This window comes from Zalophus californianus, chromosome 6 (genome assembly GCF_009762305.2).
Source record: "Zalophus californianus isolate mZalCal1 chromosome 6, mZalCal1.pri.v2, whole genome shotgun sequence".
NCBI classification, from domain to species: domain Eukaryota; kingdom Metazoa; phylum Chordata; class Mammalia; order Carnivora; family Otariidae; genus Zalophus; species Zalophus californianus.
The window spans coordinates 72,766,900-72,791,388 of NC_045600.1; the positions used below are offsets into that span (position 1 = coordinate 72,766,900).

Genomic DNA, 24,489 nt, shown 5'->3' on the forward strand with positions numbered 1-24,489 from the left:
TAGATCTCAGAATATATAAAGAGTGATAGAATATTATTCAGCCATATAAAAGAACGAAATCTTGCCATTTACAATAACATGGTCGGAGCTAGAGTATATAACAATGAGGGAAATAAGTCAGTCAGAGGAAGACAAGTACCACATGATTTCACTCATGTGGAATTTAAGAAACAAGCCAAACAAGAAAAAGGGGGAAAAATAAGACAGAGAGAGATAAATCAAGAAACGGACTCTTAATTAAACAGAACACACTGATGGTTACCAGAGGGAGAGGGCTGGAGATTGGTTAAATAGGTGAAGAGATGGAGAAGTGCCCTTGCCCTGATGAGCACCGGGTGATCTGTGGAAGTGTTGAAAGAAAACAGCCAAGAAAGGTGAGCAGATAGGATGGTATTTTCCTGCTGCATCTGTGTGCAAAGACTAAAGCCCCCTCCTCACCTGCTAAACCCACTACACCCACCAGAGAGATCCCAAGGAATGTCAGTTCTGCTGAAGAAGAAGTCAAAGCTGTCTGAGAGAACACCTAGCTAGCAAACTAAGGGAACTCCTGCAAAGGGAAGATCTAAGAAAAGAAAGACAGTAGAAAAGGGAACAGAAAAGAGAAGAAAACTGGGAGAGATGAAATAACAAGAAGAAATCAAGGTTTACAGAAAAGGATGAGAGTAAAATTAAGCAAATTCCACATCTTGATAGAACACAGGATAAAACAAGTGTGAATAACAGCTTCTACAGTTTCATCAGTGGTCCCTCAAATCTCCATTCTTTCACAATTGGGAATGCTTTAAGAACTATTGAAAGCATACATTTCTAATTCCTCTAAAAACACATTAAGAGAAGTTGAGAAACCATCATCAAAATTGTGTATAATTCTCTGCACAAGAAATCAAGTGCAAATTTGAATCACGGGAGACTTCAATTGTCTTGTTTATGAACATCACATTTATTTACTAGGAGGGTCAATTTTAGTATCCTATTAAATGAAATGTATCACAATAAAAGCAATCTTGGAGTCATACCCACACATATAAATATCTTAAACATTTTAACAGTCTATCTTTCATATGCATGCTTTAGTGCATTGTTTCATAAATAAAAGTGTTCCTTTCTCTTAGATATCCCCCTAGGAATTATGAATAAAGGTCTAATAACCTAACAAAAGACCCCAATAAATAACCTAACTTACAGCTCAAGGAACTAGGAAAAGAATAAAGTAAGTTCCAAGTCTACAGAAGGAAGGAAATAACAAAGATTACAGCAGAAATAGCAAAACAATAGAAAAAGTCACAAACTAAGAGATTTTTTTTTGTTTAAAGAAAGAGAGTACATGCAAACTGGGGGAGGGAGAGGGAGAGAGAGAATATTAAGCAGGCTCCACACTCAGTCCAGAGCCTGACATGGGGCTCAGTCTCACAACTTGAGATTATGACCTGAGCCAAGATCAAGAGTCATAGTCTTAACCCAATGAGCCCCCAGGAACCCCTAAAAGTTACTTTTTTGAAGAGAAAACATAGAAGAGAAGTTCCACAATATTGGTTTTGGCAATAATCAATGACGTGCCATCAAAAGCAAAGGGAACAGAAACAAAAACTGACAAGGGGGACTGCATCAAACTAAAAAGCTCAGTACAACAAAGGAAACAATCAGCAGCATCAAAAGTCATCCTACAGAGCGGGAGAAAATATTTGCAAACCACATATGTGATAAAGGGCTAATATCCAAACTATAAAAGGAACTCCTATAATAATAGTTTTAAAAAACACTAATAAGCCAATTAAAAATGGTCTAAGGACTAGAATAGACATTTCTGCAAAGAAGATATTCAAATGGCCAATAAGTATGTGAGAAAATACTCAATGTCACTGATCATCAGGAAAATAAAAATCAAAGCTCCAATGAACTATCAGCTCACACAGTCATGCACTTATGTGAAAATGGGCCATCCCATTATATATTTCAGTATTTAAAACGTTGGTACTAGCTACAACCTAAAGGTGGCAGAAAAAAGCACATACTTTAAACGTGTAATTTTTTAGTTCCTTTTAATGATAACTATCTTAATGTATTTGCCACTACATTTACAATAAATTCTTTGATATCATTTACATGTTGTACATTAAAAAAATGATGGCTATTATCAAAAACACAAAATGCAGGTGTTGTCTAGGATGTGAAGAGATTGGAACACTTGCATGCTGTTGGTGGGAATGCACAGTGCTGTAACCATGGAAAACAATATAGAGGTTTTTCAAAAGTTTAAAACAGAACTACCATATGATCCAGGATTCCCACTCCTAGATATATAGCAATAAGAATTGAAATCAGGGGATGCCTGGGTGATTCAATCAGTTAAGTGTCTGCCTTCTACTCAGGTCATGATCCCAGGGTCCCTACTCAGTGGGGACCCTGCTTCTCCCTCTCCCTGCTGCTCCCCCTGCTTATGCTCTCTCCTTCTCTCTCTGATAAATAAATAAATAAATAAATATAAAATCTTTAAAAAAAGAATTGAAATCAGGATCTCAGAGATATTAAGCATTCCTATGTTCATTGCAGCACTGTTCACAATAGCCAAGATGGGGAAACAACTTGAATGCGAAACAACAGATGAATGGATAAAGAAAGTGTGCTATATACATAAGTGGAGTACTATTCAGCCTTAAAAAGAAAAAAAGAAAAGAAAATCCTACAATATGCAATCACATGGATGAATTCTTGAGGACATTATGCTAACTGAAATAAGCCAGTCACAGTCACAATAAGACAGATAATGCATGATTCCACTCTAATGTGGTATCTAAAATATTCAAATTCATAGATTCAAAGAGTGATTCAAAGTAGAGGTTGCCATGGGCTCTGGGGACAGGGTAAGGGGGAGTTACTAATCCAGCCAGGTGAAAGAATAGACAGTTGCTGTACAACGTTTTACCCATAGCCAACAATCATGTATCATACACTTAAAATTTTAAGAGGCTCTATCTCATGGTAAGTGTTCTTCACACAATAAAAATTACATTAAAAAAAATAAGACAGCACAATCTCACCTCTTAGAATGGCCAAAATCCAAAACACTAACACCACCAACTGCTGGTGTCAAAAACTCAGAAATAGCCCAGGTCAACCCAATGAATTTCACCAAAGTAGTAATTAGTAAAAGTGTCATGTGCACATTTGAAAAGACAGTTCATGAAGTGGGAACACTCAAATCAAAACATGGCATGAGGCTCAGGGGTATATTGCTAGAAAGCAGTTTATAGAGTGAGGAGACTGGGAGTGTCTACTCTTCACAGTGATTGGTTATAATATCAGAATTGCTGTAAATGGTATCAGAAATTGCTCAGTAGGTATCTAATATCAAACTTGGGGAACATTTCAAGTTTCACTTATGATTTCCAAAGGCACATCAAAAAAATGATGCAGGAGAAGTTAGTCTTGCAAAATAAGTTAAATTAAGCTTTATTTGAAAGACTAAATTGGTTTTGAAAGTGATCTTTGGGGCACCTGGGTGGCTCAGTTGGTTGGGCGACTGCCTTCGGCTCAGGTCATGATCCTGGAGTCCCGGGATCGAGTCCCGCATCGGGCTCCCTGCTCAGCGGGGAGTCTGCTTCTCCCTCTGACCTTCTTCCCTCTCGTGCTCTCTATCTCTCATTCTCTCTCTCTCTCAAATAAATAAATAAAATCTTTTAAAAAAAAAGAAAAGAAAGTGATCTTTGCCCAGGGAATTTTCAAGGCTGATCTGTTTGCTTTTTATTTAATACCAGCAAGGATGTCTGGCAACAGGAAACCTCATTAGTGGCTAACAAGAATGAACAATGGTACCACCACACTGGAACAAACACAAGACTAGCAGATTCTTACACAACTAAACAGTCTTCTACCTTATGAGGGAGCAATGACAATCCTAGGTGTTTACCCAAATGGCTGGAAAACTTCTGCCTACACAAAAACTTGCACACAAATGTTTATAGCAGCTTTATTCATAATTGCCAAAACATGAAAGCAACCAAGATGTCCTTCAGTAGAAGAAAGGGTAAATAAACTATGGTATATCCAGATAAAGGAGTCTTCTTTTTTTTCAAAGTTGTATTTTTTTATTTTTTATTTAAATTCACTTTAATTAACATATACTGTAGTATTAGTTTCAGAGATAGAATTCAGTGATTTGGGGCGCCTGGGTGGCTCAGTCGTTAAGCATCTGCCTTCGGCTCAGGTCATGATCCAAGGGTCCTGGGATCGAGCCCCGCATCGGGCTCTCTGCTCAGCCAGGAGCCTGCTTCTCCCTCTCCCGCTCCCCCTGCTTGTGTTCCCTCTCTAGCTATCTCTTTCTGTCAAATAAATAAATACAATCTTTAAAAAAAAAAAAGAACTCAGTGACTTATCAGTTGCATAACACCAAGTGTTCATTATTTCAAGTGCCCTCCTAGTGCCCATCACCCAATTCCATACCCACCCACTCACCTCCCCTCCAGCACCCCTCAGGTTGTTCCTTATAGTTAAGAGTCTCTTAGAGTTTGCCTCCCTCTCTGTTTTCCTCTTAGTTTATTTTTCCTTCCCTTCCAATATGTTCATCTGTTTTATTTCTTAAATTCCACATAAGTGAAATCATATGGTATTTGTCTATCTCTGACTGACATATTTCACTTAGCATAATACCCTCTAGTTCCATCCATGTCATCGCAAATCAGCAAGATTTCATTCTTTTTTATGGCTGAGTAATATTCCATTGTATATATATACACCACATCTTCTTTATCCATTCACCTGCCCATGTACATCTGCTCTTTCCATATTTTGGCTATTGTGGACCTTGCTGCTATAAACATTGGGGTGCATGTGCCCCTAAGAATCACTATGTTTTTATCTTTTGGATAAATACCTAGTGTTGCAATTGGTGGGTCATAAGGCAGCTCTATTTTTAACTTTTTGAGGAACCTCCATACAGTTTTCCAGAGTGGCTGCACCAATTTGCATTCCCACCAACAGTGTAAGAAGGTACCCCTTTCTCCACATCCTCGCCAACATCTGTTGTTTCCTGAGTTGTTCATTTTAGCCATTCTGACTGGTGTGAGGTGGTATCTCATTGTGGTTTCGATTTGTATTTCCCTGATGCCGAAAGATGTGGAGCATTTTTTCATGTGTGTGTTGGCTATTTGTATGTCTTCTTTGGAGAAATGTCTGTTCATTCTTCGGCCCATTTCTTGACAGTATTTTTTGGTTTTTTGGGTGTTGAGTTTGAAAAGCTCTTTATAGATAAGACAAAAAAATTTTATTCAGTCTAAAAATCAACGAGCTATCAAGCAATGGATAGACATGGAGTAAACTTACATGCATATTTCTAAGTGAAAGAAGCCAACCTGAAAAGGCTGCATTCTCTTTGATACCTAGTATGTGACATTCTGGAAAAGGCAAAAGTATGGAGACAGTAAAAAGATCAGTGGTTGCCAGGGGTTGGAGGGAGGAAAGAAAGAACTTATTTAAGTAAAGGAAAGTCAAACCTGTGAGCAAAAATCAAAAAGCTTAGTAATACACAGATTTTGGGTAAATTATTTATGTGCTTCTCTCAGTTCCTCAAAGACCAACATCCAGTTACCAGCTGGGTTAAGAAAATGATCATTGATTCTTATAAAGGGCCATAGATGCATGGCTGTTCTGTGACTTAAAAATTTTCTCACTCAGTCCACTTATTTTACTTCTTTCACCCCAATACCCTCAACACATGCACACACATGCACACTGGCGCACGCACACGAATTCATACACCAACACTGGCAACACCATCTTCCTCAATTATCCAAAACAATGTGGTGCTTCTTTTCCCTGACCCTTACTGGAGGGCACAGCACACACTGAGTTTCTTCTACACTAGGCCAGGTTTTCTTCTTTAGCTAGTCTTTCATGCCAAGTTTGCCTTTCTCCATATACAACACATTTTCTAAAACTGGTTGACGTCACTGTCCGCTAGTAGCTTTTTTCCTTGTTTTACTTTGTGTTTGCCACTTCCTGCCCTTTGGGATGTCTTTACTATCTTTTTAATAGAGTTTTAGACAAATCAATAGATAAGCAATAATCTACCATGATTTTTTTAAAAGACTTTCGTTTAAGTAATCTCATAACACACCATGAGGCTGGAACTTACAACCCCGAGATCAAGAGTTTCAGTTCTACTGACTAATCCAGCCAGGCACCCCTAGTCTACATTGTTTATCCAAATGTCAGGCGAATTCTTATTATATACACTTTTGAATTGTTTAAAGGACCTATTGACATGCATTTATATTTCTAGAGCTTTGAAAAACTTTATATTTTAAACAATTAAATAAAAAATTAATTTAAACCAAGAATATATAATGGGATATATTAACATATATATTAATATAATAAGGAAATGTATTAATATTTTGGTCATAGCTCATTTATAAAATATACTGATAAGAAGACAATAATTTAAGGATCTAAGGTCGTCTGGCTGGCACAGTTGGCTAAGCAACTGACTATGGGTTTCAGCTCAGGTCATAATCTCGGGGTGGTGAGATCAGCCTCTTGTCTGGCTCCAGGCTGAGCTCAGAGTCTGCTTCAGAACAGTTTCTCCCTCTGCGCCTCCCCCTCAACTCCCACCCCCACCCCTACTCTGTCTCTCTCTCTCTCTCTCTCAATCTCCCTAGCTCTCTATGTTAAATAAATAAATCTTTAAAAATATTTTTAAAATAAAGAAGATTGCAACAATATTGGCAAATCTGGCAGTGTACTACAGACATTGCTTTTTCTGTTATTCCTTGGAAAACTTCACTGACTCCCATGCATTCTCCAATACATGTTTTGTGGCTCTCTGTGAGAGGTTGCAAACAGGAGTTAGAGAAATTTATAGGATTTCCCTCCCAGTGTCACCTATCGATCTATATTGTTAGGAAACATCAGTGCAAGAGCATTTTCTCTCACCGTATTTCCTGGGCACTGAGAATGATCTCACTTGAGTTCCTACTGTCAGAAAGCCAACTGATCTATTTAACTGGCCAGGATATGAGCTACTTCCTCCATTCTGTTTCTACCCCCACCCTTTCATGTTGAATATCAGCCTGAGTCTGCCAACAGATTCACTAGAAAAGAAAGCAGGGCAGAGGTCCCTGGCCTCTCTTTTCCTTGCTCAGGTTCATGTGTTCCTCCTCCTTTCTTCCCTTCCTTTCTTTCTCTAGTAAACCCTGGTTTGGAGCTGAAGTTCCCCATCAACTCTCCTGCCATACTCTGTCAGGAAGACATGGGCAGACACCACCTCCTCAGGCACACTGTCTGTCTCTAAAAGTGTCATAGACACAACAATACCCATCTGGGTGCCCTGAACAACTTGTGGGGCTGGACGTTCAGTGAAAGGATGAGCAAAGACCACTTCATTGTTACATGGATTTACCTTAAATTAGTTACACCATGGCTGAGGAACTCTTGGCATCAAACGGTTCTCAATATCACCAAGGAACAGCTAGGGTTGGGGGATGTTACTTCTGGTTCTGATGTTCTTCGTTTGTATGATTTTTGGATCAAGCAGACACTGAGCAACAAACAACCACAGACTGTGCTGGAACCAGAGTGGATTAGTCAGAGACGCTCAGCATCCAGGCCCCTGTCCTGCTCAGAGTTTGTGCTCAGCTGCCCCTGCAGTCCCCGTCACTGCGTCATGCAGGGCACAGTAATACACAGCTGAATCTGACGCTTGCACTGAGCCTTTCTCCAAGTGGAAGTATTTGGGTTTGCTGTCCAAGGTGGCTTCAAAACCTTTCTTGCTTTTCTTTCCCTGGTCCCTCAAGGAGCTCAGGAGGAGGTGTGGACCTTCTCCTGGATACTGGACATACCAGAAGAGAGTGGGATACCCAGTTGTAGAGTAAGTACAGTTTATAGTCAGGGAAGCCTTTTCTAAGAGGGTCACTTGGCCTTCCATCTGGGTCACTGAGTCTCCATGGGTTTGTCCTGAGGAAAAAGAAAAGAGACCTGTGTCACCTTGGGCATAAAGCTCTTGGATAAAATTATAGTTAATAGTTTTCTGACACAATGCAATAAAGAATCCAATTTTTAAAAGGCATTTTACTTACCAAGCATTAAGAGTACCATAGTCACGAAGCCTGGAGAACACTTCATCTCTGGAGTGTCACCTAAATAATATTCTTCAATCTTAACATGAAGAAACATTGGAGGGACAGAGAAATGATCAGTGGAAGCCCACATTTCACACAGGAAATGTGATTGTGGTAGGAAGCTGCACCCCCTGGTGGACAGGGACTGAAATGCGTGCATGTTGGCCAGAGGCCTCCCAAAGTCAGCAGCAGTCTGTTTCATCCCTGATTCATGAAGCACATGTCAATCTTCAGGTGGCCCTTGGAAGTCTGAACAACAGCAATCCTGACCTCTCAGGTCCATTTGTTCTTAAGACACTACCTGACATGGAATTTTTTTAACACAGCTTCGCATGGCATCTCTGTAGCTGGAGGACAACAATCTTCTAAAGCATCTTACTACAGTCCTTCATATTCTCATGTGTCCATGTGGGCCAGCCTATAACCCACCGACTGCCAGAAATGGGATTCGAGTTGAATATGGAAAAAGTAATAGGAATTCAAGTCATTGCTGAGTGATTCTGTTTTTCTGGCACTGTACCCCAATATTTAGAACTGTGACTATCATTTTTTAAGTATTCACTGAATAATTTCTACATAACAAAAAAATGAACAAATTGCCTTTAACTGATATATATTTCTTTGTTCCTAAATTATTAGCAATTGTAAGAAATACTGTTTTTAATAAAGATTTCAGAAGAAATATTACACTATTTTATAGGCAAGCATTTATTAGTCAAATATCCCTGATTTTCAGAATCATTAAAAGGTGGAAAACAGGAATTCTAGACAGAAGAAACATCATGCGTGACATTGTCAAATACCCATAGAATGATCTGAGATTCTTATGTTCTCATTGCTTTATTGACTCCAACATAAGGTGACTAGTGTATGTGAATCAGGCAGCAAATACTAATGGTATACTCTTAACAGGTTTTAGCCTCAATGATGTTTTCTATTACCATCCTTCTGTCACATTTTGTTGCCAAACGTTAATCAAATAATTTTTCACACAAGGTAAGAAATCAGGATTATTAGGATAAAGTTCTGGAGAGGGACACATCTTTTATAAAGCCTTGTAACACATATCTAGATACATATGGAAACAGCTCAGGCTGTTTCCTGGAGGCTTCTCTCCACAGATTCATGTCGAGGAGTTTCATGAGTCCAGAGCCAACATGGGAATGCTTACCCAGATGTGGAGTGAAGTAAGAAATTCAGGCCTGGATACTGTTTGGATTCACATATCCCTTCCCTTTCCCTCCACCTTCCAAATCACATTGTCAGAACCTGCCACAAAATTATGCTAGAAAAGAATTCGGGACAAGCCACTACAAAATCGTATTCAGATATGCAGGGATAATGCTAAATAGGTTGGGATGATGCTGGTTGAAAATAAACAGTATAGCTCATGATGGAGAAAGTCATTATCTATAATTTAAAAAAAAAACATTTCAGGCCAATGAAATCCTACAGGAGAAATATTTTCCATTTTGTGTCACACAAGAAGATTTGCACAACATTTAGGGAAGGTAGTGCATGGTAAATTTAGATATTTAATGGCTTTATTTATACATAATTTACATAACAATAAATGGCACCAAATTAAAGTGAACAATTCTATAATATTTGACTTTTATATATATGTGAAACCATCACCACAATGGAGATAATGAACATAAGCATCACCCCAAAAGTTTCCTCATGTCTCTTTGTAATCCTTCTCTCAACCCTTTCCCACCTCCATTTCCAGGCAACACTTGGGTTATGAATTAGTTTGGATATTTTATAATTTTATATAAATGAAATCACACACTCTTTTGTCTGGCTTCTTCTCAACCTAATTATTTTAAATTTTTTCATTGTTCATAATTATCAGGACTTGTTTCTTTTTGTTGCAGTGTAGTATCCCATCATGTGCCTATAAAATAATTTGTCTATTCACCTCTTGATAACCATATGGGTTAGTCCCAGTGGAGCTTTTATAAATAAAGCTGCTGTGAACATTTGTATATAATATTTTTATAAACATATGTTTTCATTTCTTTTGGGTCCATATCTGGGAGTAGAATGGCTGGATCATATACCAGGTATATTTTTGATTTTGTTAAACCAATTTGTTCTAGTAGCAGTTTTGTAGATTCCCTTCCATTTTCTGCTCAGTTATGCTGGCTGTTAATAAAGATAAGTCACTTCTTCCTTTCCACACTGTATGGCTTTTGTTTCTTCCACATGTTTTATTGCATTGTCTGGAACACTATTTCAATATTAAATACAAGTGGTGAAAGCCAAAAATCTTCCCTTATTTATGAAACTAAGGAAAAATCATTTAGGCTTTCACCATGAAGTATGACATTTGATGTAGGTCTTTTAGTAGCCCTTTTTTAGTTGAAAAAATTCCCTTAAATTCTAATTTGGTGGAAGTTTTAATTAGGAATGGATCTGGATTTTGTCAAATGCTTTCTCTGTACCTATTGAGATACCCTCCTAAATTGCTCATCTCCTATTTGTCAATCTCTTGGATATATTACTGATAAATTGTCACGACAAAATACTAAAGAGATATCACTTCCCGTTTTACAAATAATGAAACAAAGCTCAAAAGTATCCAGAAAGTTCATGGCAGAGCTAATAGATTAGAACACAGAGCTGGATGATAGTAAAAGCTGTTCCCTGTTTTTGTTACTATAGATGGTATGGTTGTCAGAGAAAAACTGAAAGAGAGACTAGAGAGTAGCAAAATGACTTCTCCCCAAGTTTTGAAATATTTTAAGACAGTCTTTTACAGGTACTTTCTTTATGCAAATAGAACTACTAAAGAAGTATTAAATAATTGCAAGTTTGGATCTTTACCAAAAGAGGTAAGAAAACATATTATAATGGATGCCCAATTGCTATTCAGGAGCTGACCACTGGGTAGTGGTTTCACCAATCCATTCAGAGCAATTATTAGACACCTGATTTAAGCAAAGCACTGTAGCAAGGGTGACAAACTCCTCTAGAATTTTGTGATTCACTCATATACTGGAGCTCCTTTCATGACTAGTGATCACTCTCTTTCTCTGGTCCTTGAAACTTGATTGTGAAAATGAAGTCTAGAGCATAGTTGTTCCAATTAACAAGTATAAGTGTTTCTCAAAAATTTTGAAATAGAATGGCCTTATGATCCAGCAATCCACTTCTGATATATACTGAAAAATGGAAAGAATTTGACTATATACCCACAATATTGAGATGTTTATGTATTCCTCTTTCCACCAAGAGGCAGAAGCAACCCAAAACACCATCCACAGATGGATGTGGATAAACAAAATGTGCTATGTACATACACTGGAATATTATTCAACCTTAAAAAGGAGAGAAATCTTGACACGCACTGCAACATAGACGAACCCTGAGGGCATTATGTCAAATGAAATGTCACAAAATGACCAACACAATTCCACTTCTACAAGGTATCTAAAGCAGTCAAACTTATGGAAAGAGAAAGCAGAATGGTAGTTCCCAAGGACTGGAAGGATGGAGTAATGGAGAGTTATTGTTTAATGAGTACAAATATTCAGTTTTTCAAGATGAAAAGAATTCTAGAAATGGATGGTGGTGCTGTTTGAACAACAATGTAAATGTATTTTATACCAGTGAATGTACAATTAAAAATTGTTAAAATGGTAAATTGAATATTAAAATGGTAAAATTTTGTAATTAAAACATTTTAAGAGATTCTTAAGGTTTCTTCTCTACATATCTGCCTTCCAAGCAAATATAAGAGGTTGTTACAATGCAAGACCAATTATCAACCATCCATTACCATCTGAATTTTAAGGCACAGGGCAAATGGGGTTAGAGGTAGAAGAAGGAAAATGGCAAGAATGAAGATTTTGGAGTGTGGAACATCGAACAAACAAAGAGTGCTGGGAAGTGTGCAAAGTGAGCCACGTGTTGGCAAAAAATACCTTCAAAGGGGGAGCCTGGGTGGCTCAGTTGGTTGAGCAGCTGCCTTCAGCTCAGGTCATGTTCCCGGGGTCCCAGGATCAAGCCCCGCATTGGGCTCCCTGCTCAGCGGGGAGTCGGCTTCTCCCTCTGCTTGTCCCTCTGCTCCTGCTCAGTCTCTCTCTTAAATAAATAAATAAAAATCTTTAAAAAAAATACCTTTGAAGGAGTGTTGACGTGAAGGGCAGGAACCAATAAAGGGGAAAATTCACACTCTGGTCCTTCACAGTGTCCCCCTAAGAGCTCCTAATTATGATCATTTGTGGAATAGACTGGTGGGAAGCAGGTAAACCCTATAGTATACAAACTGAGCACACCTATGCTAGAGGTATTAATAAGATGGAATGAACACTAGTACAAACTACATCACAGAGCAGGTCCCTTAGAAACTAAATGTAAGTACAATGACTCACAGCAAACAAACCTAATTAAACTAAATCATTAAACGGTATAAAATGGCATGATATAAAACAAAAAAAGGAAAACCACAGAGACATTTGAGGGTCTTCATAGACTAACAATGCCTGTAACATAATATATGCTCAATAAATATTTACTGAACAAATTTATCTGAAAAATCCAGTAATTCCCACACATTATTGCTGATTTTTGAGTCAAACGTTTCTAAATTTCCTTAGCCAATCCTTCTAGCTGAATCTAATTACAAAAATGGCAAATTGTTTATTGTGGCTATTCTAGTCTTCCATAAAAAATTTCAGCACAAATTTTCAGGGGTGAGGAAGTGTTTGATGCATGATAACTCTTACCTGGAGAGGTATTTTCTTAGAGTGAGGTTTTCTCTCTAAGCCTGTACCTATGTTGCCTCAACACTAACCACTTCCTGTCAGGGACATCAATTCCCTGCCTTGGGCTCTACAGCAGGGAGATGCATCAGGAAGAGCCCTGGGGTTTGGGTATACCTCGCTCCATCACACCTCTCACTGTGGACTCCCTCAGTGCACAGAAATACACTGCAGAGTCCTCCAGCTCTGAAGCTGAGATGACAAGTTGGATGGATTTTCTTGTCTTCTGGAAATTCAGTGAGTAGCGACCTTCTGTGGCATTTTGCTGGCTGTAAGAATCCTGACAAATAAGGAAAATCATCGCCCCCACTGCTGGGCTGCTTGTACCACAATAGAATATGATTTGGGTCACTGGTGTTATATATGTGCATTCCAGAGTGACAGCCCCCTTCTCCTGCACTAACATTGCGGGTTGGGCTTGAGTTATCTTCTGGGCAATACTGGATCCTGAAGGAGAAAACATAGAATCAGAACTTCTATTTTACACACTGCCATCCCCTTTCCTGAGGTATCCACAAGATCCTGCCTATCTCTCTTGACGTTAGGTCATAGAGGAGGCACATTTCCACAGGGACCATCTTACTTAGCCACATGGAAGCCTTGACCACCTTGAGAAGGTTAGAGAGCAACATGTTTGAGTTCGCCCACTAGATGGAAAATGTCTTCTTCTTCAGTTTCAGGGCTTGGCACAGTGAGGGAGCATGACAGGGTGAGGGAAAGATGGCTGAGTACCTGCTGCTGTGGCCCCAGAACAGGAAACAGGGGTTTCCTGGTGTAGCAAGTGTGTGGGTCATGTCATAGTTCTCTCTGTTCCAGCTGAGAGTCTCACTACCCAAAGGTCTTCACAGATTTATCACTTTCATATTTGCACCTTAAATACTTCTATGTTTGGCATGTGATGTTTTAGAATTAGAAAAATCATAAATGCTACTTTTGTAGCACAATAATTAAGTGCCCATCGATAATAAGGACTGTAATGTTGGTACTAGGAGTGATTTATAGGAGTCTCAATAGCAAATGTAAAGTTCCTTAAAACCTTAATTTCCAAATAAAACATAACTCCATTCAAGAATCCATTAAACAACAGTCATCCAACAAAATGCTCTAACCTTTTCTGGGTCATCTTGATCCTAATAGTCTTATTATATGTTTTTAACATCTAACACATTATCTTCCACTTGCAGACAAACAATAGGACAAAAACTATACTTGAAGGTCTATGTCAAAGGACAGGGGACTGCCCCACACCCAGGTTTGAGTGCAGGCAGCAGGTGCCTGGGAAGCAATGTGTGCTTGCTGCACAGAAGTACACAGCTGAGTCTTCAGGCTGGGTGTCTGCGATGTGCAGGGAGAGATGTTTGGCTGTCCTATTCAAAAAAACAGTGAGTCTTTGGTTTTCTTTTTTGGCCATGCTTGAACGAATGTCTATAAGGAGCTGGGGACCTTTTCCAAACTCTTGCTTATACCAAGGGAAGTAGACTGAGAGACTGTCTGAATAACTGCAGTTGATAACAGAGCTGCTTCCCTGCTGCACACTCAGGGTAGAAGGATGCTGCTCCACCTTCTCTCCTTGGCTGAACCCTGTGCAGAAAGAAAAGATCAGAGAAAGGAGAAGAGATTCCAGGTTAGTCTGCTTCAGAATTCTCTTCTTCTACACTAACTGAAGGAAACCGGAGTAAAGCCAGTCTTGACTTCTGAAGAATATCCACTAATATACTCTGGTTCCCGTACTTTCTCAACTCACAGTTCAGCTGCAGCCACAAGAATATGATTAAAGCTCCTGTGGATGTCTTCATGGTTCCTCCCAGTTACAGTCACTTTCAGAATTGCAACCTCCAGCCAGCTCAGCTCCTTCTCTTATCAGGCCGTCCCTTCTTTCCTCTAACAGAGTACTTTCCCACATTGTCTACCAGCCAATAAGAAAAAGACTCTGCTTCTGCCATAGCCTAGTCAATCAGATGCACTAAAATGAACCCTCCACGTGTTCTGCATCAGCACAGGTGCACTACTGTCTTGTGGTCACGTCTCTACTGAACTCACTGGGGAAATGTTCTTCTCTTAGCCTGTGCCTCTGAGGGACTCAGATGCATCAAGGCAGCGATAGTCAAGCAAATTATATCTTAGTTCAGGGATGAAGTGCACAGTAAGAATGTGGACACCAAGGGATACCTGGGTGGCTCAGTCGTTAAACGTCTGCCTTCGGCTCAGGTCATGATCCCAGGGTCCTGGGATAGAGCCCCATATAGGGCTCCCTGCTTCGCAGGAAGCCTGCTTCTCCCTCTCCCACTCCCACTGCTTGTGTTTCCTCTCTCACTGTGTCTCTCTCTGTCAAATAAATAAATAAAATCTTTTAAAAAAAAGAATACAGAGATCAAGATTTATACCTCTGCACACTACTGAATCACTGTTAGTAAGTTGCAAAGAGGTAGATGTTATTGCTGTTTATTCAGCGATGAACCTGGTGTACATGTTTGAAATCAGGAAGGAATCATGATTCACTCCCTTAAACAAAGAAAGTAGAAAATCTTCCATTTCTGCCAAGTCTACCATCTCAATTGTCTGTTATGTAGAAAAAGTCTTTGTAAAAAGAACATGTAGTGCAGCACCTGGGTGGCTCACTCAGTTAAACAGCCAGCTCTTGATTTCAACCCAGGTGATGATCTCATAGGTCATGATCTCATGGGTCATAAGATTGAGTCCCACACTCAACTCCACACTCAGCACAGAGTCTGCTTTAGATTATCTGCCTCTCCCCTCCTCTCTCCCTATCCCACCACGGGCTCATGTGGCATGCATGCACACTCTCTTCTCTCTCAAATGAATAAATCTTTAAAAAAAAAGGAACATGTGGACAAAGATTAGAGTAACAGAGACAAGATCATTTGATATCTCAAATGCCTCTGATCTCAGACTGTGCTCCTTCTAGCTGGTGTTGCTCATGACCTTGCTATTCCGAGAGGATTGAAAGTACCAACAGTCAAAATGTGGAATCACCCCTCAGTTAAGATGACTGTGACAAAAAGTAAGAGACCAAACCTCAAAGATAAGGGAGCAGGGGAGACACTTCCATCAGTTATTCATATTTCAACAACAGGAAACTGTTTGAACCAAGATTGGACAACTTTGCAAAGAGAAATCTGACATGCTTTAAAAAAAATCTTTTTGAATGCTGTGTGTCTTATGTTCTGGAAAGCATTGAAAGCAGAGTTAAAATACTGATGAAACATCAAGCTGCAAACTCAGAAAATATAAACAGATGTAAGTTTAATCTTGAGGTGGTTTCTTTTTCTCAAATCAAAATAGATGGCATGTCCTCCAATGCAATTACTGACTTATAGCCTCAGGAGAAGTTCCTCTAAAGTGTTAGCCATCTATTCTCTCATGATTCCCACTTCCTGGCCAACACTGCTTCACATTCCATACTCCATCATATTTCTCCTAAACGCTCATTCACTACCTATTGTTCCAGACTGTCATCTTGGACAGTCTCTCTTGTGTAAAATGAAGATGGACTAAAGGATTTCTAAGGGTTCTCCCAGCTCTAAATTTCTTTTATATTATACAACAAAGCAAATAGTATTGAGAGCAGTATGTATTGGTTGTGTGCAAGCTGGACTGATGTCAGAGTGGGGTGAAATTGCCAGCATCATGGAACCCCAAGACCATTTTCACAACCACATGTGATCTAGTGGGTCTGAGGTTGATCCTAACCCACCCTGAGGCCTCTTCAGAAGCACAGACATGGTCCTCAGGATGAGATCTTATCTGGGTTTTCATTTCTTCTATGAGATCAATAATGTATCAAGGAGAAAATAAATTGATATTAACATGGGAAAAAATGGGACTTTATTTACTGAGTGAAAGTCCTTCACAGGTCCTGAGACAAGGGGGCTCCATGGCTGAGTCATGGGTAAGCAGGATGTTCTTCTGCAGACGTATTTCTTCTATATATCTACTACATATTATTTATGTATTGTATGAAAAAAAGAAAGAATCTCTGCAATTGAGACAACATAGAGGAGGTATATGAGCCTACTAATATGGAAAGTGAGAACTTTCTAAAACAGCCTAATTGCTTTTTGGATTCTGGCTTTCTCTTTGAAACCTTAGTTTGTAGGTTCAAAATTTCCAGCAAGGGATGCATATACAATTTTTTAGATCATTTCAAATGTAAATTTGGGAACATTATTCAAAAACAGGGGAAAAGTGTCATTAGGTAATGTTTCTGGTGAAACCATTTTTCTAAAATGCTTTAACTCTTCATACATATTAGTTTCATGTCTCTAAATTTAATTTTTTAAGACTTTCTTCTTTTCAACCATTTCAACCAGGTTGAAGAAAAAAAAGTGAGTCAGATGTACTGAGGCTTCCAGTGCACCTCCTGCCCCTACACAGGAATAGCCTTCCAACTATCACCTTCCTCATGACTCTTTCACAATGGATGAGCCTATGCTGCCACATCATATCACCCAAAGCCCAAAGTTATGGAGGGTTCATTCCTGCTATTGTACATTCTATGGGTGTGAACAAATGTATAAGGCATGTATCCACCACTGTAGAACCAGAATCATACCTTATGTAGCTTTTTCAGATGGGCTATTTTCTCTTAGTAAAATGCATATAAGCTTCCCCAATCTCTTCGTGGCTTCATAGTTCATTTCTTTTAGCATGGAATCATATTCCATCGTTTGGATATACCACCATTTATTAATTCATTCATTTATTGAAGGATATGCTCCTTACTTCAGAGTTTTGGCAATTATGAGTAAACTGCTATAAAACACCTGTGTACAAGTCTGTGCGTGGACGTAAGTTTTCAAACCCTTTGGGTAAATACTCACGAAAGCCACTGCTGGATCATACAGTTAAGAGTATGTTTAATTGTGTAAGAAACTGCCAAACCACTTTATTGAAATGTCCATGTATACATTTTCAATTTGTAGTAATTTCCTGACAATATTTACTACACCCTTTGCTGCCTGTCAAAGCCCTAGCTAGTCCAAAGCAGGCACAGGTACCACAGGTGGCCCTGCCAACTGCTCGGCTCACAGCTGTGACCCAGAGCCTGAGCCTCCATGTGTCCCTGCCTGTGTCCTGCTGCCCCGCGTATCTCTCTGCTCAGGCATGTGTTCCTCCCACTTATGGGACTCACTTGTAAAAGACAAGTACAAAGATAAAATTAGTATTAATTTCAAGAGAGTGATGTCACAGCATTAAACCAAGGGCAGGGTTCCTTGGGAGAGCGGGGGGCTCCGTAACTGCGCAGGTCACATGCTCAAGAAACTGGCTCTGCTCCCAGCTTCAGGGAGTCTGTGCATTTAGCTCCATCTGAATTTTCAGGGATGCAGGCCTTCTTATCAATGCCCTTCCATCAAAATAAAAACCAGGGTAGGCTGGAATTCAATTTGTGCTGGAATCCTTACACATGCAAGTTTCAACTTTGGGTTTGGGGTCAGCAGTCTTTGTCTCTGGCTACAACAGAGAAGGGGATCTTTTAGGGTAGTCCTGGAAGCTTTCTGCTCCCTTTCCCAAACAGGGCATGATGTTATAAAATCATGAGTAATAGATTCATTCAAAATGCAAGGAAGAGCAATGGATTTTTATGGAACAAAATGAAAATTTCCATGAGCTCCTCCACACAAGGTGCTATTTAGAAATAACTGAAAAATGGATAATTTGTTTTGTCAGTGATACATGTCAGCACATTGTACAAATTGACTGATAAAAATTAAGATTCTATAGGGTATTCTGTATCAGGTACTCAGAGGATAAGCTCTCATGTCACCACAGATTCACTAATTTTGGAATAATATGAGCTCAACCGAGTCACTTATGCTCTAAAATCCTCCCTTTATTCGTGCATAAAATAAAACTACTTATTTACAGGCTATTATCTTACTGAAATAGAAAACATGTGATAAGTAGAGTGCCTGAACCTCAATAAAATTATTTTATTATATTTGTATTTCCCGGACTGAAAAGGCTGAATAGAGATTTGAAAAAACATTGTACACATTCTCTTTACATTTCTTTGAAAAAGGACCACCTACAGGTAACTAAAAAATTGTTTGATGACCATCTATTTTTTCAAGCTTTTTCCATCTGAATAATTTACCTCTAATTTATATGCTAGCTACCAGAAGATCTCTTTCCCAGGGTACTGTATATGGGCATCTCTGTCACTTACTCCGAAGGCTCTATGGGGCAGCTTTTTACCAGAAAAGGGCTTTCTGGGAAGAAAAAAAGGCAACAAAAGCAGGTGTAATGACAACACTGATGGGTCTAATTTTAGGAGGGAAAAGTGCTATAACATAAATATGAAAATTAAAAATTGTACAAAGGTTGCAGTGGAAGCAAATGCCTGCCCCAGGGAGGGCTGGGGCTGCAGGCCCAGCTGCAGTTTGGGTGCAGGCTGCAGATCACCAGGGAGCACTGTGCCTCCACCGCACACAGGTAGGTGGCTGAGTCTTCCAGTTGGGAGGCCGTGATGTGGAGGGTGCTGGACCGTTCCTTAGCATTCACTGTGCAGTTTAATCTTCCACTCTGCTTCATCCCCAAGGCTATGAGAAACAGCGGGGTGAGGCCACCGCCCCCGGGATTCTGCCGGAACCACTGCACGTTGTTCACTTTGCTAGAAAAATTGCACCTCAGAGTAGAGCTGGCTCCCTCCTGGAGGCTCAGGGCTGAAGGGTTCTGTTCCACCTCCATCCCTCTCACCCCTGCGTGGGAAGAGAAAAACAAACACAAATGATACCACTGGGGAGTCACCAACGCAGTTTTCAAACCTGCAAAAAATCCCAAGAAACACCTCTGCAGATGTAGGAACCTCTAGGAGCTCTGTGTTAGCTCCCCCCTACCTACTGTAGACTGTAGACGCCACCCGAGTACCCATGAGGAATGCCCCCACTCACAGGAAACATGGACCCACAGAAGCCCCAGCAGAGCTTGCCAGTGTCTCTTCATGTTTCTTTTTCTAGTTGATGAGTTACCCTCTGCCTACTGTGCAGAGTTTAGACTCTTGGTTCCAGAATAATTGTGTCTTACAGTCAATCCGTTCCACCAGAATCACTGAGCACCAATCACACCTCAGCTCTGTCATTCACGGAACTCAAGACTCCACCCACAGTGACCCAGTGACACTGCACAGTAATCTCTCCAAAACTGTACTTGCCAATTTTGCAGGGAGGTAAGGGCAGTATTTCCAATATAGGAGGATAAGAGGGTTTTTTTTCTTAAAACACTTTATGTAAGAAATTTGTGGGTTTGTGTATGAGGAAAGGTGAATGATATTTCTAGTAGAGTCAGGGCCTAAAGGTGGTTACCCAGAACCTTGAAGACATAGGAAAGAGTGACTCCAGTCCCAAAATTACGTAGTTTGACAATGTGAGAATTCACTTATAAAAAATATTGATAAAGGAAAACTATCTGATAGTATGCCTTGTCTTACAGAAGTAAATACAACTTCTTGAAATCAAGAGAGTTCTAGAAACTAAGACAGACAGTCACCATCTGCATAGAAAATGATTCCAACTCGAAGTTGGTTGGTTTAAAATAGAATGTAGTATACTGTCCTCTCTGAGATAACTTTCAAATCTCCAGTCTCCTGTGCAATTCATGGACCTGCTCACCCACACAGCTGAGTCTGGCCAGGCCACACGTTGCTGGTCAAAGTCAATATTGTCCTCTCTCTTTCCGTCTATTTTTGTTCCTTATTTTTTCCTCTCTTCTTCTTCTCTTCATTCTTGTTCCCTCCACTCTCAGCCAAGATACATGAAAAGGTAAGGTAGCTGAGATATTGAAATTATTTCAAGGCCAGTAAATTTGGGGAGTTTTATTCATAACAATTGACAACAGGTAATGGGATGTTTTCTGTTGCGTTTCCATGGTCACATGCCCAGAAATAATCCTATCCTGGTATCTGTGAAGAATTATGTGCATAGTGGATTTCTAGAGACATGGCCTCCAGATGTATGAAGTTGATATGCAATGGCAGAACCTAAAGCCTGAGATCAACTTTACACAAACCCTGCCCCTCCTCCCCACCTTTGCTATCTATAGTTGGACTGGCTCACACGATTTCTGTTCTCCCTTTAACTGTTTAACCTTGGACCTTCAGAAAGTCTTTGTTTCTTCTAAAGCCCCGAGTGCCCCCTAGAGGACTGAAGCCGTCAGGAGAGACCCCTTCAGATCAAGCCACTCAGCAGACACAGACCCCCAGGCCCGTTTATGCCAAGCTTCTTTATGAAGGAAATGCAAGATGGTCAGATAAGAAGATACCTGCTTAGATTGGGGATTAGAAGTGAACCTAATCCTACCTTTAAAATGCTATATCATGGAAATTAATATCAGAAAATAATTTGGTGGGGGGCCTGGGTGGCTCAGTCGTTAAGCGTCTGCCTTCGGCTCAAGTCATGATCTCAGGGTCCTGGGATCGAGCCCCGCATCGGGCTCCCTGCTCAGCGGGAAGCCTGCTTCCCCCTCTCCCACTCCCGCTGCTTCTGTTCCCTCTCTCACTGTGTCTCTCTCTGTCAAATAAATTAAAAAATCTTAAAAAAAATAATTTGGTAAATCTCACCTTGTGCAAGCTTTTGATTTCTTTACCTTAGTTTAAAAGAAATCCGTAAATATTCATTGAGCTCTTAGTTTCAATGGGGTAATATCTTAGATGTTCAGAATATGTAAAAATGTAATTCAGTGTAATTCAGCCATAAAAAAGAATGAAATCTTGCCATTTGCAATAACATGAATGGAGCTAGAGAGTATAACGCTGAGGGAAGTAAGTTGGTCAGAGAAAGACAACTACCATACGATGTCACTCACGTGGAATTTAAGAAACAAACCAAAGAAGCAAAGGAAAAATATGGGATAGACAGAGATAAATGAAATAACAGACTCTTAATTAAACAGAACAAACTGATGCTTAAGAGGGAGAGGGCTCGGGGATGGGTTAAATAGGCGAGGAGATGAAGGAGTGCCCTTGTCCTGATGAGCACTGGGTGTTCTGTGGAAGTGTCGAATCACTGGGTTGTACACCTGAAACTACTATAACACTGTATGCTAACTAACTGGAAATAAAAGTAAAAGAATAAACAAATAAATAAAATATATAAAAGTGGAAACATATTCATTTACAGTTTACAGGGGAAGACAAAAATCCACACAGCTATAAGACAGTGAAAGAGTAGGACCCTAAGAGGAGTGAAAACTAAAACCTGTGTGATCCGAGAGGATGGAGAAATAAACAGACATGAGGTCCTTGGACAAAATCTTATGGAGAAGGTGATCAGTCTCTCCTTTCCACATTTTGGTGACAAGAATAGAGGATAATATGGATAAACCTTTATAATGACTTTTATGGCTTAATATTACTTTTAACAAAGGAGGAATTTGTGAATATATGCATGATTAAAAGTAATAAAACATTACCTGTAGAGTAAAATCCCTTTTGACTTTCACTCCCAATTCTAACCCTTTTGTCACTTATTACCCTATTTCTTTGTTCATCTTGACAATTTGGAGCGGATGTTTCCAGGTGTTTTACTAGATTTTTACCACTCCAAGATATATAGCATTTTATTTATACTTTATTATAATACAAATATACATTCTGGGTATACCTTTCTGTAACTTGCTTTATAAACTCAATAGTAAATCTTGTAGGTCTTACTATGTTAACCCATATACACCTTGTTCCATTATATTCCATATTGTGAATATGCTCACATTTATACATCCTTTCCTCTACTGATTAAAGCCTAAGATGATTTATTTCATCTCTGAAAAACTACAACAATAAACCTTTTTAAGCATCCTCACCTGAACACCTATATTCTCGGAATAGAGACTAGGAAGAACTGAAGGAATAAGCCAAGAGGCTAGCAAGTGAAAATTACTCCAAGTGAAGGAATGTAGAGAAGTTCAGGAAGAATGGAGAGAATTCATATTCTGATTATTGTGTTGGAAGGTTTTCTTTTTCTGTTATTTTTCTAATGATCATTGCAATTCTAATTTTTCTGCTCAATTGATAAACTCTTTCTGAAATTCTGTCCATATACAGGGATACTGTATAGTTTGCACCATCTCACTTGAGCTCTTACTGTCAGAAAGCCAACCGATCTATTTAACTGGCCAGGACATGAGCCACTTCCTCCATTCTGTTTCTGCCCACACCCTTTCATGTTGAATATCAGCCTGTGTCTACCACCTGATTCACTAGAAAAGAAAGCAGGGCAGAGATCCCTGGCCTCTCTTTTCCTTGCTCAGGTTCATGTGTTCATCCTCCTTTCTTCCCTTCCCTTCTTTCTCTACTAAATCCTGGTTTGGGGCTGAAGCTCTCCCATCACCACTCCTGCCATACCCAGTCAGGAAGACATTGGGCAGATGCTGCGTCCTCAGGCACACCATGTGTCTCTAAAAGTGTCATGGACACAGCAACACCCACCAGGGTTCCCTGAACAACTTGTGGGGCCGGGCATTCACTGCAAGGATGAGCAAGTGACCACTTCATTGTTATGTGGTTTTACCTTGAACTCTTGGCATCAAACTGTTCTCAATGTCACTAAGGAACACCTGGGTTTGGGGAATGTTACTTCTGTTTCCTATGCTCTAGTACTTTCTGTGATTTTTAGATCAAGTAGACACTGAGCGACGAACAACCACAGACTATGCTGGAACCAGAGTGGATCAGTCAAGAGATGCTCGGGATCCAAGCCCCTGTTCTGCTGAGTTTGTGCTCAGCTCCCCCCCCACCCCGTCACTGTGTCATTCATGGCACAGTAATACACAGTTGAATCTGACACTTGCACTGAGCCTTTCTTCAGGTGGAAGGATTTGGATTTGCTGTCCAAAGTGGTTTCAAAGCCTTTGTTGCTTTTCTTCTCCTGGTCCCTCAAGGCTTTCAGGAGGATCTGTGGACCTTCTTCTGGATACTGGACAAACCAGAAAACAGTGAAGGACCATGTTGTTGAAAAAGTACAGTTCATAGTCAGGGAAGCCTCTTCTGAGAGGGTCACTTGGCCTTCCATCTGGGTAACTGAGTCTCCATGGGTTTGTCCTGAGGATAAAGAAAAGTGACCTGCATCACCTTGGGCATAAAGCTCTTGGATAAAATTATAACTAAAAGTTTTACAGGCACAATGGAAGAAAGAATCCAAGTTTTAAGAGGCATTTTACTTACCAAGCATTAAGAGTACCACAGACACGAAGCCTGGAGAACACTTCATCTCTGGAGTGTCACCTAAATAATGCTTTTCAATCTTACCATGAAGAAACACTGGAGTGACAGAGAAATGATCAATGGAAGTCCACATTTCACACAGGAAATGTGATTGTGGTAGGAAGCTGCACCCCCTGGTGGACAGGGACTGAAATGGGTGTATGTTGGCCAAAGGCCTCCCAAATTCAGCCATCTGTGTCATCCCTGACTTCGTGAGGCACATGTCAGTCTTCAGGTGGCCTTGGAAGTCTGAAAAACAGCAATCCTGACCTTTCAGGTCTATTTTGTTCTTAAGACACTACCTGATATGGAAGTTCTTTAACACAGCATCCCAGGGCATCGCTGTAGCTGGGAGGATAACAATCTTCTAAAGCATTTTACTACAGTG

The 24,489-nt window shown here is 39.9% G+C and overlaps 1 pseudogene and 4 gene segments (V, D, J or C); all 5 read right to left on the reverse strand.

Moving 5' to 3' along the window:
- Positions 1 to 7,615: 7,615 nt before the first annotated feature.
- Positions 7,616 to 8,118, reverse strand: LOC113909259. The segment is given in 2 exon segments: positions 7,616 to 7,950; positions 8,073 to 8,118. Coding segments are annotated over 2 exon segments (381 nt in total).
- A 4,856-nt stretch (positions 8,119 to 12,974) lies between these two features.
- On the reverse strand, positions 12,975 to 13,518 carry LOC113909258 (annotated as a pseudogene).
- A 590-nt stretch (positions 13,519 to 14,108) lies between these two features.
- Positions 14,109 to 14,705, reverse strand: LOC113909257. The segment is given in 2 exon segments: positions 14,109 to 14,467; positions 14,631 to 14,705. Coding segments are annotated over 2 exon segments (411 nt in total).
- A 4,505-nt stretch (positions 14,706 to 19,210) lies between these two features.
- Positions 19,211 to 19,871, reverse strand: LOC113909256. The segment is given in 2 exon segments: positions 19,211 to 19,605; positions 19,798 to 19,871. Coding segments are annotated over 2 exon segments (447 nt in total).
- A 3,748-nt stretch (positions 19,872 to 23,619) lies between these two features.
- Positions 23,620 to 24,144, reverse strand: LOC113909255. The segment is given in 2 exon segments: positions 23,620 to 23,939; positions 24,063 to 24,144. Coding segments are annotated over 2 exon segments (366 nt in total).
- Between the last annotated feature and the right edge of the window lie 345 nt (positions 24,145 to 24,489).